The following is a 13,640-nucleotide window of genomic DNA, read 5'->3' as shown; positions in this document are numbered from 1 at the left end:
CAGCCTGCAGTGCCGGCATTCCATATAGGCACCGGTTCGAGTCCCAGCTGCTCCACTTCCAATTCAGCTCTCTGCTGTGGCCTGGGAAAGCAGTAGGAGATGGCTCAAATCCTTGGGCCCTGCACCCACGTGGGAGACCCAGAAGAAGCTCCTGACTCCTAGCTTCAAATTAGCACAGCTCAGACCATTGTGGCCATCTGGGTGGAGTGAACCAGCAGATAGAAGACCTCCCTCTCTGCCTCTCTGTAACTCTGCCTTTCAAATAAATAAATAAATAAATAAATCTTTTTTAAAAAGAATCTCTCTCTCTCTCTCTCTCTCTCTGTCTCTTTCTTTCTCTCTCCCTCTCCTTCTCTTTCTGTAACTCTGCCTTTCAGTTAAATAAAAACAAGTCTTGAAAAAAGATTCCCCATTGTAATCCATATTCTGTACTTTGGAAATTTATATTCATTAAATAAAAGTTAAAAAATCAAAAAAAAAAAGAAAAGAAAAAAGATTCCCATTACTTCAGAACCATGAATCCTGGGTGCTTGGTCAGAGCTTGGTCAGATTTTTCTACCAGACAAAATTCATGTCCTTGGGGAATTAACATCCCAGAGTAAAGTTACAGCAGCACTAGTATGTCCCCTAACATAGTGTTCTGTTCTTGGCTGACAAGATTGAGCAATTGTTGATACTTTAGTGTACTGTTCCTGTATATATTTTGTGCTATGTTAATTTTTACTAATAGTCAATACTTATCTGAAGCAGTTGTTCTTTATTTCATTACCTAAAAGGCAGTGGAAGTGCAGATCAGTATTAACTGGAACCTGTTTCAGCCAGGGGCTAGAAGTGGTACCAGTTGTGAAGAAGGTATTTTGCGTTTTAGGAAAAGAACACCTGTTCTCTTTGTCAGATGACTTGAGTTTCTTTCATATATTTCTGATTATGCAGTTTTCTGACCCTAGCTATCACAATGTCTCTTTCTGTGCCTTGGTTTTCCTGATGACTAAAATAGGCTTATTTGTAATCACCTATAGCCATAAGGGAAAAGAAGACACTAAATTATTGAAATCTAAAAATAATTTGCTCCTTATCAAGTCTCTGCCAAGATGGAATTAGTGGAGAGGTTAAATAGGGGTAAATTATATCTGAAGTTCTATTAAACGCAGGCGCAGGCATTTGGTGCAGTGGTTAAGACACCCCTTGGGACACCTCCATCGCATATTGGACTGCCAGGGTTCAAGTCCCCAACTCTCTTCCTGATTTAAACTTCTTACTAATGCACACCCTTGGAGGCAGCAGGTGATGGCTCAAGTGGTTGGATTCCTGCCACTCACATGGTAGACCTACCTTGAGTTCCCAGCTCCTGGGCATTTGAGTAGTGAACCAGTAGATGGGAGGTCTCTCTCCCTTCCTCCTTCCCTCCCTCTCTCATCCTCCCTTCCTCCTTGCCCTCTAATAAAATAAATAAATTTTAGAAAAAAGAATGATGACAAAGAAATCCATTACGGCAGTATGATTCCATCTGACCCACTGAGTGCACTCTGAAGCAGAGGCAGCTGTGAAATCTGATCATCCAATTCCATCACAAATGAGGCCTCCTGGGACAGGCATTTAGCACAGTAATGGTTAAGACTCTGCTTGGAATGCCTTCATCCTAGTTGGAGTACCTAGGTTTCTGCCAGAGCTCCACTTCTGGTTTGGCTTCCTGCTAATGAGCACTCTGGGAGGCAGCTGGTGATGGCCCAAATACTTGGATCCCTGCCATGCACCTGGGAGACCTGGATGGCATTCCATGCTCAGCTCGAGCCATTGCAGGCATTTGGGGAGTAAGCCAGCAAGTGGAAGGTTGAGATTTCTCCCTCGTTTTCTCTCTCTCTCTCTCTCTCTCTCATTCTCTCTCGCTCTGCCTTTAAAATAAATAAAAATAATAAATAAATAATTTTAAAAGAAGCAGCAACAGGAACTGCACTATAGTGCAGTGGGTTATCCACCACTTCCAATTCCAGCATTCCATATGGTTGCTGGTTCATCTCTTGGCCACTCCATTTTGGATCCAGCTCCCTGCTAATGTGTCTGGGAAAGCAGAAGAAGATGGCTTGAGTACTTTGGCCCCTGCCACCCATATGGAGAAACCCGGATAGAGTTCCTGGCTCCTGGCTTCAGCCTGGCCCAGCCTTGTCTTTGTGGCCATTTTGGGAATGAACAGCTGACAGATCTCTGTCTCTGTGTCTCTCCCTGTCTCTCTCTGAGTCTGCCTTTCAAATAAACACATAAATCTTTAAATAAAAGAGCAACAAATTAGGCTTCTTTCCAAGAGGTAGGAAATTCAACATTCCCATCCACTCCTCTCCCCCTATTAAACTCCAGCCCTTCTTTCTGTGCAAATATAAACAAACATCTCATTCTCTTTTCCCTGGCCAAATGGTTTATTAGCTATTCATCAAGTCAGGCCTCATATAAAATGAGAAGTTTGGAAATCCTAATATATAAGTTTTAAAAGAAACCCAGAACCATCTCACATTTTTAAAGTTGAAAGATTGCTAATATAGATTTTTTTTGTTTTCTACATAAGGAAATAATCCCAATAGATAAAATATTTTATAGATTGAATCATGAAGGACTATTACTGTTTCTTGTTTCCTCAGTACTGAAGCCATGTTTTATAATTTATGTGTATTAATATGCTCCTTAACTTATGATGGGATTAGGTCTCATAGAACTATTACAAGTTCAAAATATCTTTATTCAAAAATGTGTTTAATATACCTAACCTACCAGACATCATAGCTTAGCCTAGCCTGCCTTAAATGTGCTCAGAACACTTATATTGGCTTACAGTTGGGCAAAATCATCTAACTGGAAGTCTGTTCTTTAATAAAATACTGACTATCTCATGTTATTTATTGAATACCTGTATCTACAAAATACTGGTAACATAGTATATTGTAGAGTAACAATTGTTTATCTTCATGATTGCAGCATTGACTGTGAGCTGCAGCTCCTTATCACTACTCCAGCACAAGAGAGTATTGTACTGCCTATCACTAGCCTGGAAAAAGATTGAAATCCAAAATTCAAAGTACAGCTTCTACTGAGTATGTATCACTTCCACATCATCATCAAATCATCATAAGGATACTAGGATACTAGGATAAATGAGTATACAATTGAAATTCTCATAATAGCTATTTGACTGTCAGGGGTGCATGCTTTTAAATGGAATATATTTTAGGGCCAGCACTGTGGTATAGCAGGTTAAGTAAGCCTCCACCTGTGGCAACAACATCCCTTAATGGGCCCTGATTCCTTTCCTGGCTGCTCCTCTTCCAATAGAGCTCTCTGCTTATGGCCTGGAAAAGCAGTGGAAGATGGCCCAAGTGCATGGGCCCCTGCACAGACATGGGAGACCCAGAAAAAGCTCTTGTTTCCTGGCCTTGGATCAGCTCAGCTTGGCTGTTGCAGCCATTTGGGGAGTGAATTGGCAGATGGAAGACCTCTCTTTGTCTCTCGCTCTCTCTGTAACTATGCCTCTTGAGTAAATAAATAATAAATTTTTTAAATTGAAGATATTTATTTACTTATTTTCACTTTCATTTTATTTGAAAGACAGAGAGACAGTTGGAAAGAGAACTTCTATCCACTTATTCTCTCCTCAAATGCCTGCAACAAAGTACTCAAGCCATCACCTGCTACCTCCCAGGGTGCACATTGGAAGAAAGCTGTATTGGAAGAAGAGGAGATGAAACTCCAACCAGGCACTCTGGATAAGATGTGGGCATCCCAAGTGGCGTCCTAACTGCTGTGCCAAATGCCAGTCCCACTGTATTCTTTTTAATAAAGGGATGGATATTTGGCTGCGGAGAAGGTTTAGGGACTGAGTGAGGAAGGGTAGGGGGAGTGGGTGTGACTAGAATAAATAGGGATTTATAGACATTGTAGTTTGATATATAGTGGGGGCCAGTGCTGTGGCATAGCTAGTAAAGCCGCCGCTTGCAGTGCCGGCAGCCCATGTGGGCAATGGTTCAAGTCCCAGCTGCCCCACTCCCGATCCAGCTCTCTGCTATAGCCTGGGAAAGCAGTAGAAGATGGCCCAAGTCCTTGGGCCCCTGCACCCACGTGGGAGACCAGGAAGAAGCTCCTGACTCCTGGCTTTGGATCGGCCCAGCTCCAGCCATTGCAGACAATTGGGGAGTGAACCAGCAGATGGAAGACCTCTCTCTCTCTCTCTCTCTCTCTCTCTCTCTGCCTCTCCTATGTGTAACTCTGACTTTCGAATAAATAAATACATCTTTTTAAAAAAAATACATAGTGGTATATAGTAGATTCCTCCATATTGAAAACCTTATCTGTCGTTCTGCATGTAGGAGGGAAGGAAATGAGAGCTACAGATAATGCATTCTGTGCCCTGAAAATACCAGATGATGCTGAACTCTTTTCAGAAAATCTAGACCTTCTTTGCAGCCATATTTATTTATTTATTTATTTGTAAGGCAGACTTACAGAGAGGCAGAGGCAGTTACAGAGAGAGAGAGATCTCCATCCGCTGGTTCACTCCCCAAATGGCTGCAACAGTAGGAGCTGGGCCAATACGAAGCCAGGAGCCAGGAGCTTCTTCCAGGTCTCCCACGTGGGCCCAGGGGTTCAAGTACTTGGGCCATTTTCTACTGCTTTCCCAGGCCATAGCAGAGAGCTGGATTGTAAGTGGAGCAGTCTCCAAGAGGCATTCATTTGGGATGCTGGCAGTGCAGATGGCAGCTTTACCCACTACACCACAGCACTGGCCCCTGCAGTCACATTTTTAAAAGGATTTTTTTATTTATTTGAAAGGCAGAATTACAGAGAGAGAGAGAAGGATAGACAAAGAGAAATCTTCCATCCCCTTGTTCACTCTCTAAATGGCTGCAATGGCCAGGAGCTCAGAACTCCCTCAGGAGTAGCAGGGACCCAAGTGCTTGGATCATCTTTCACTGGTTTCCCAGATGCATTAGCAGGGAGCTGGGTCAGAAGCAAAGCATCTGTGACTCAAACTGGTGCCCACATGGGATGCTGGCACTGCAGGTGGCAGCTTAACCCTCTGTGGCATAACACTAGCCCCTGTAGTCACATTTTAAAATCTTGCTACATACCTGGAGGAGTACTTGTCAAAATTCTACCTAAGTTCCTGAAAGTTGAGAAACCTAGGAATTCTCTACCTCTTTCATCTTTAGCAGTCAAATTTCAAAGATTAAAGAGTGACAATCTTAGGCCGGCGCCGTGGCTCAATAGGCTAATCCTCCACCTTGCGGCGCCAGCACACGGGGTTCTAGTCCCGGTCGGGGCACCGGATTCTGTCCCGGTTGCCCCTCTTCCAGGCCAGCTCTCTGCTATGGCCAGGGAGTGCAGTGGAGGATGGCCCAAGTGCTTGGGCCCTGCACCCGCATGGGAGAACAGGAGAAGCACCTGGGTCCTGGCTTCGGATCAGTGCAGTGCGCCGGCTGCAGTATGCCGGCCACGGCGGCCATTGGAGGGTGAACCAACAGCAAAAGGAAGACCTTTCTCTCTGTCTCTCTCTATCTCACTGTCCACTCTGCCTGTCAAAAAAAAAAAAAAAAGAGTGACAATCGGAGTGCGATGTATATGGGTGTGTATGTATGAAGTGGCTTGTTTTTGAAGTGCTTCTGACTGTCTGAAGTAGAACTAGGTAAGCAGAAATAAAACTAATCTCCACATGCACACATCCTTTATCTCAAGTTAATCTGGTCTGCTTTATGTCCTTAAATGAGTGGACATGCTTAGGTTAAATGCATTGCTATCTGAAGGAAGGCATAAGTGTACCTGCTTCTTCAGATTTCTGTTTTGAAAACTGTGAGGGCCCAGAGGTTACAAAAGGACCTAGGATGTGTGAATGACATATGAGTTTGTGAACTGACTTCCAAATTGCATGGTAAGTATAAACTATGAAACAAAACAACAGTAATAATGAAGCCAGACCAGAAGCAGGCTTTTAAGATTCCTGTAACTAAAATAATATGTAAAATACAGAGTAAAATAATCTTAATGACTGACATTATATATTTGAAATCTGCAGGTTGGACAGCATTTGGACTTGGAATGAAACAATAAGAGGTTACATTCATGGATAACCAACAAGATAAGGCTATTGCTGCCTCAACCAACGGGGAAAACACTCTGATTAATGGGGTCAAAGAAAATGGTAAAGTAATTTAGATATGATATACAATATCTCTCCTAGTAGTCCTTTGTTATTATGGATATTCAGTATCCACAGAGTCGGGACAGAGTCCAAGATGCCTTTGAAATTAATGTTAATCCTAAACTTTATTCCACCAAATCTCTAACTAGGATAGGAGAGTCTCTAAGAGGCTTTGAACACAACCCCTTTGTCTTCCCAAATTATCTGTATCGACTGAAGTTCCTCAAAATTCCTAGTGAATTAGAAATACGCTCTGATGTGGGGCTTGGAACTTCCAGTTCACTAGCAGCTTCCAGAACATGGGTTTGAAGGATGGGTCAGAGCCTCATAGGTCAAAACCATGAATGCCCATCTGAGAATTTTCCTTCTGAAAGCCTCTACTCTCAAATTCATCAAGCAATGCAATTCTTTCCTTGTTTTTGAAGTGGGCTCTGTCTTTCCTCTGAGGAAAAAGGTGGGCCTAAAGATTTGCTATTTTTCACTTGCATGAATATTCAATAGAAAATTAAAGTTGTTATTTAATGTTGTAGTTTTGATGTCTAAAGCCAGAAAAGCAGAGGCTTAGCTTAAATACTACAAGCAAAGTACTAGAAACTGATCAAAGGGAAAGGGAGTTAATGAGACTGGCATAAGACCCTTAACTTTATTCCTGTCATTATTTTCCCTTTTCTCTAGACTCAGAGGACCAGGATGTGGCAATGAAGTCATTTGCAGCTCTAGAAGCTGCTGCACCAATCCAGCCTATGCCAGTGGTACCAAAAGAGACCCTGATGTATCCCAGGGGTCTCTTGCCTCTGCCCTCCAAGAAGCCCTGTATGCAGAGCCCTCCCTCTCCTTTGGGCCTCATTGAAACACCTGAGCACGCTGCTAATAGTGCTTCTGTGAATGCCATTTCCCTAACATCTGGTGTTGCAAAGGGCCTGAACACATGGTCCCTACCCAACGAGTGTGAGAAAGCTCCATTTGCCATAATGGAGCCTGCAGGCATGTCAGCTCTGAATGGGGACTGCCTAATGCAGCCAAGCCGGACTTGCTTGGGCTGCTTCATGGAATCCAAGGATGCAGTAGATCCTGAGCCAGGAATCAGCCTGAAAGTCAGTGATCTAAATAGGGATTATGAAACATGTGCAGTTTCTGATATAGGGATTCAATGTATTAATGCTGGAGAAAACATGAAATATGGAGAGCAGCTCCTCTCAGACCAGCTCCTGGGCTTCCCCCTGCATAAATCAAGGGCAGGAGATAGACGAGAAGCTGAGAAACCTGACATCGACCTGGAAGATCCAGCTCAGAAAAGTTATTATGAGGCATTACTGTTGGATAAGTGTAATACAGAAGAAGCTTTGCTTGCAAATTCCAATCAGGATTGGGGTTACTTTGAGACTTTCATTAGTGAGAGTAAGATTGAACTGCTTGACCTCTGTTCCAAGAATGAGCTTTCTGTCAATCTATTCTCTGAAGAAGATGTGGATAATTACATGTTTGATGATGATGAGTCCACACTGGGCAGTGATGTCTGCTCTCTGAAAATTCGATATGAGTCTTTTCAGGACAATGTTCGAGACAAGACCACCCTTCTGATGCAGGAGGATGCCCAATTCAACTTTTTCCCCAGTGTCTTTACTACCTGCCCCAAGCGGGAGTCTAAGAATGGGGCTTTGAAGCAGAGCAGCGATCTTTCACAATTCAAAATCCCTGACGTGAGCATCATCTGGGGGGAGGAAGAGAAAAACCTGGACAAGAAGAAAGGCAAAGAGGAAGGGCAGGAAGACAAAGGTATAGAGAAAAAAGATGGAAAGGATAATGGAGAAAAATCTGCCTTAAATAAACCATGCAGTGGGAGTGAGGTAGGGCAATTTAAGAATCCAAAGCAGGGCCATATTGCTGATTCCTTGGAGACATCAGGGAACTTCAGTGATGACAGTTCCTTCATTGAGGTCTCATATGATGCCATGGGAGAGATCAAGGACTGTAGCCGCTATATGGCTCGGGACACTAATTCTAGCAACTCCTCCTCCCAGCAGAACTATGGATTACGAGCCAAGAGAAAAGTCAGATACAGTGAAGATTATCTATATGATGTTGACTCATTAGAAGGTGAAAAGGTAAATGAGAGGAAAGAATGGCTGCCAGGTGGTTCCAAAGAGGAAGATGATGATGAATGGTGTCCCAAAAAGAGAAGAAAAGTAACGCGTAAGGAGCCCCCTGTTATTATCAAATACATTATCATCAATCGCTTTAAAGGTGAGAAGAACATGCTGGTGAAGTTGGGCAAGGTGGATGCCAGTGAGACAACAGTGAATTTGAGTGAGAATAAGCTCAACAAATATGCCAAGCTGGCACCCTTAAAAGGATTCTGGCAGAAGAAGAAGAAGCAGAGAAACAACATAGACTCCATCAAGATACCCTTATGCCAAAAGCAAAGCTTTGAACCAGGTAGCTGTGAGGTGTCATTCCTGCCACCTGCTCGCAAACGAAAATCTAAACTTGGCAACAGGCATAGAATTCAAAGGATCTCATCCATGGAATCTTCAGCAAGTAATAAGCAGGTTTCATTCTGCAATGATCAGAGGCAAACTAGCAATCGTAAAGAAGAGGGAGGCCTAAAATTTACACTAAAGTCAGCCCCTCTGGCTGCTCCCAGCTGTGCAAATGGACCACATTTAAATGAAATCACAGGCCCTGACTCAGTGAAAGTCAAAGCCCAAGACACAGAGTTGAGGGGGCCAGAGAGGAAAGTGCTCAACAAAATCAAATTTAAAAGTGAAGCTAGATTAAAATCCAAGAAAATTAAAGCTGGGCAAGAAAGCAAGCCAGTAGTCCAAACAAGCCCTCTCTTGGAAGAACAACCCTCTGAGGCTAATTTAAAGAATGAAGTTATTTCTGGAACCTCAAACAGTTCCCACATACCTGAATTTCATGAGGCAAAGGTTGCTAAGAATTCTACTTTCCTGCCAACCACTTGCTCTTCTGAAATGCCTCTGTCATCAGCTAATGTTGCCACCAATATACCTGTTATCCCTGGAGGTTATCTGCAGACATTGTTAGATGCTTCTGACTTGTCAAATAACACTAATATCACATACTTTACTCACCATTCTCCAGAGCAGAATAAAGGCAGCCCAACTCAAACAGAAAAGTCATTTGTACCTCTCCAGCCTGCCCAGGACTGTGTGCTTTCCTCATCCTCTGACTCTGAGATGCAGCAGTCATCTCAGAACTTCAAAATGGAGTCAAGCAGCTATGGAAATGAGTGGCCCAACAAAAGTGCTTCTGGTCCACAGGAATTCTTACCAGAAGTCTCAAGAGATATAGCTCCAACCCAATCCAGTGAATTTGGGGCCTCCCAAGTAGTCCCCATGGAAAATAACCTCACAGCTACAACATACAATCCAATCTGCCTCAGTAGTGGTGGAAATAGTTGCAACAAGGTCCTGTATGCCTCAGTGCAAGACACCCAAATCCCATCTGATGACACTTATCAATTATGTCACTTTAATAATGGAGAGATCTGCTTTCCTTTCCAGCAGAGCCCACTCAATACTGATGATGGTCGGCTCTTTAGCTTTGATTCAATGGCCCCACTCTCTATCAGCTCAAGCAATTATTGCTCCTTAAGCTTGAAGTCCTGTGAAAAGGAAGGGGATGATGATATCACTGATGACTTCCTGGCCCATTGCAGCCCCAAGCTGGTGATCCAGCAGAGCATTGATGAGATAGCACCACTAAAGGAGTCCACTGATCTCCTGGATATCTCCAACTTCACTCCCGACAAGTTCCGCCACTCTTCTCTCTCAGAGGTGTCTCCACCTGACACTCCCAGTCTTTCTCCTCAAATTACCAGATGTGAAGGTATCAAGACATTGGGAGCACTTAAGGGGTTCCAAGAGGCTGTCCCAGGATCATTGGGCAGCATGGAGAAGATCAAGTGGGACTGTAATACTCTTTCACAGCAGAATCAAGCCGATGATGGATTTACCTTAAATAACCATCAATTTCAGTTCCATATGTTCAATGATGAGGATTCTGTCAGCCTGCTCCCAAAAAACCCTTGCCTGTCAACATTTAATGACCCATCTGGTCAAATTAGCACCAACAACAAAGTCTCAAAATCAAGAAAGAAAAGTTCACCTGGCAAGAGTGGGGCTCTGAACCAAAGCTCTTCTCAGAAAAACACCAGGAAAAAATCTCCCAAAGCCAACAACAAAGGGACTGAAAAGTCACCTGGGAAAACCTCCCGCCAGATCCCCAAGTCCACAAAGAAAGGAAAATACATGGCTGCCATCAATGGAGAGAAAATGCAAATTGGCATTGGTCGTGGGGGAGGCCAAACCAACAGCATGTCCTCTACTGGGAAGACATTGACCGAATGTATCCAACACAGTGGCCCTATGGCCTCTCTGAAGATGCCAAGTCACAAGGGACTTTCTGGAGACTGGGCTTTAGGGAAGGAGAGTGGCCCAGGCTGGAATGACATGAACATGGGCACCAACAGCAACACCCTCCTGGATGATGACCAAAGGGAATTTCAGGAACCTTCCTATATCTTGTCTAACATTGCCTCTGGTATGGCAGATGTGCAGAGATTCATGATGGCCTCTATAGAGCCCCTTTGGGAACCCATGGAACACCATGGGGACCCCAACACATTCTACTCTCCTGAGTCCAATAGTCTAAAGTTAAAAACCCTGAAAATATTGGCTGGGACACCACAGGAGACTAAGAAAAAAATCAACAGTGGGTCCCCAGGAGCCACTAAGAATCACAGGTCAATCAAGGGTGTGAACAAAAGCAATGGGAAAGCAGCAATAGGTGATCCTGGTCATACAGACATGCCTGGTTATAACGAGGACTCTCACTCTGCCTTCTTTGATAAAAAGTATAGTAACATGAGCACTTTAGGCAATAACGGACCAACACACAAAAAATTATATCGTCACAAATCCAGCTCCAAGGCCCTGAGAGATGAGAAGTGTAAGGGAAAGCGCATGGAGCGAGAACAGGTCCACAAGGATGAGGCTGGGACAGCTTCTTTTGAAAAACTGAGGTAATACTGCACCAAAATGGCTGAGATGATGCGCCCTTAGCTTTCCTACTACCTGCTAAGCCCGCAGTCCCTCATTTTTTTCCTCTTGAAAGCAAACATTTGCATGAAAGAAACTGTCCCATTCCTTTCTTTTTCAAATTAAAAAGAAAAGAAAAAAAGTGCATGGAAATCCCTATATCTTTGAGCCACCCAAAGGATTGGGCAGTTTTGCTGTGGCTTGTTCAGGGATAAGCTCTAACAAAGCTACTTTTTCTTCTGCTATTCAGCATTAGTTTTTACTTACTAAGAACACAGAACTAAAATATGCTCATCCTGAATGATTTTGGGAAGGGAAAGGCTTTGCAGTATAACATATTTGGAACAACAGAATTAAAAAGTAATGTAGACAAAAAGCCAAGATCATTTAAATGAAAAGAGCATTAGTCGGAAGACCAAATCTCAACATGTGGCAATTAGAAGTACTTTCTAGTGCCCCCTCTATTTGTATCTTTTTTCTGCATCATACAGCAGCTAGTATGATGCTAACAAATTTATATTGTATGACCCTTTGTGGGACATACACTAAAACTAAGATGGCATAAATTGTTTGATTTTTCTGCAGGGATTCCAACTATAATCTCTTAAAAGCAGAAACAGCATTTTGGGTTTTACCTGTGTTTGAAGAGACTCACGTTTTCCAGAAAGACACTTGATGTTTGTATTTTATTTCTTTCAAAATATGCCTTGTGGTATGTATGTTGACATGTAAGTGCTTAAAGAAAAGAATTTTGAATTGTGGGAATAAGTCTTTGGAAGCAAACTTTAATCTGATGTTCTATGTAAAAGACTTAAAAAGTCATACAGTTGCACAAGTAGTTTATGCACTATTTACCCACAAGGAAAAAATGGAAAAGATTGTGCCAAACTACAAACAAGTGACTGTACTGTATATATTTTTACTTCTGTATCAACATTTGGTTGTGAGTATTTGGGGCACTTGTCCCTGTTAATTTACTAGAAACATTCCAGTGATTCTTGCTATTAACCACCCCCACTTATGTGGATAGCACCTGTAGATCACAGTGGAAAAATATGTTGTGTTACGCAATTTACCAAAACTTAAAGGATACTGTTTGAAATGTGCCAAATTTCCTTACCTCATCTCACAGATTCACCCCCACAGTTTAAAGCTCATTAGTGAATTTTAAATGTGTGCATGTGTGTGTGTATATACACCCCCACACACATATATGTATATGTGTATATATGTATACAAACATACACACACACATGCATACATTCTCTTAAAGTTTTAAACTCTAACTCTACTGTCTTGTGTGAAAACATGAACAGTTTTACAAGGCACAATAAAGATTTGTTTGTTCCATTGTCTAAGGGTTAAAATGTTGGAAAAGTCTGAAAGTCACAACAGCTCAGTCCATCAAGGACACGAGTATATGCATTTACAGAATCTTTTACAAGGAAACAAAACAGCTGCTTTGAAAGTTTGTTTTCTAAAAGCAAAATCTGTAGCTAAAAATTATTTAAAGTGCAAAGTTATATTGCTGATACTTTATATCTCAGTTTTATATATTTTATAATAGCCTGGGATAAATTATAAAATAGCTATAAAATCAACACTAATGATAAATGAAGTACATAGATTGCTTTTATTTAAGTAGTTTCCTGAATGTTTTATTCCAGTTTTGTCAAAAGTGCACTCATATCACAGCTTTAGTGTTCTTTAAGTGTTTAATCTTGCAATGCCAATGTCATTTAAAGAAAATGTTAAGGCATCTCAGTTCGACCAAATTCTTCTTCCTGTGAGTTAAGTATGTATAACATCAGATAAACTGAAAAATGTGTGGTATCAACTGATTTGGGCTATATATACTTGTCTGAGGATAACTAGTATCTGTGATGCCACACACTAAACTTAAATCTCAATTTTTGATAAAAATTTTTAAATAACATTGTTAATTCAGCCCTCCCCACCTTTTTAAAAAAAATTTCACAGCTCCAACATCCCTCACTCCGAGCCTTTTCTTCCCCTTTCTTCACCACTTGACTTCTAACATTTGATCTCTTTTACTTGCACAGTTGAAGGCCTGTGTGTCTGATGACTGGTGCATTATGGCACAGATGAGATAATGGATGTGAAAGCGCTTTGTAAATCGTAAAGTGCTATACAGATATAGGGGATTAATATTATTAATGTTGTTGGTTGTTGTTGTTGTTACTATTCTTACTAATATTGTTACTAACCTAATAACTTTGTGAATATATAGGCTGGGGTGGGAGGGTGGAGAATAAGTGGGTGGGGAAAAGGGGGACTTAACAAAAAAGGGAAGATGTCTCAAAAGGAAAAATTGAAGTAAAATATGAACCTACCTAGTCATTTTCACAAACAGAGAAGCAACATTTGAAAGTAGTCAG

The 13,640-nt window shown here is 42.0% G+C and overlaps 1 protein-coding gene across 1 annotated transcript in view; it reads left to right on the top strand.

Annotated features, from left to right (window-relative positions):
- Positions 1 to 13,406, top strand: part of NEXMIF (neurite extension and migration factor) — a 192,166-nt gene extending 178,760 nt beyond the window's left edge. The window contains exons 2-3 of the mRNA XM_089324854.1: positions 6,053 to 6,178; positions 6,854 to 13,406. Of these exons, the coding sequence (XP_089180980.1) occupies positions 6,100 to 6,178; positions 6,854 to 11,229 (4,455 nt within the window). The 5' untranslated portion in view covers positions 6,053 to 6,099 and the 3' untranslated portion in view covers positions 11,230 to 13,406. The remainder of the gene's footprint in view (positions 1 to 6,052; positions 6,179 to 6,853) is intronic.
- The last annotated feature ends 234 nt before the right edge of the window (positions 13,407 to 13,640 follow it).

This window comes from Oryctolagus cuniculus, chromosome X (genome assembly GCF_051225735.1).
Source record: "Oryctolagus cuniculus isolate XC-2025 breed Fujian yellow rabbit chromosome X, ASM5122573v1, whole genome shotgun sequence".
Classification (NCBI taxonomy): Eukaryota; Metazoa; Chordata; class Mammalia; order Lagomorpha; family Leporidae; genus Oryctolagus; species Oryctolagus cuniculus.
This window is presented reverse-complemented; position numbering and strand designations above follow the sequence as displayed.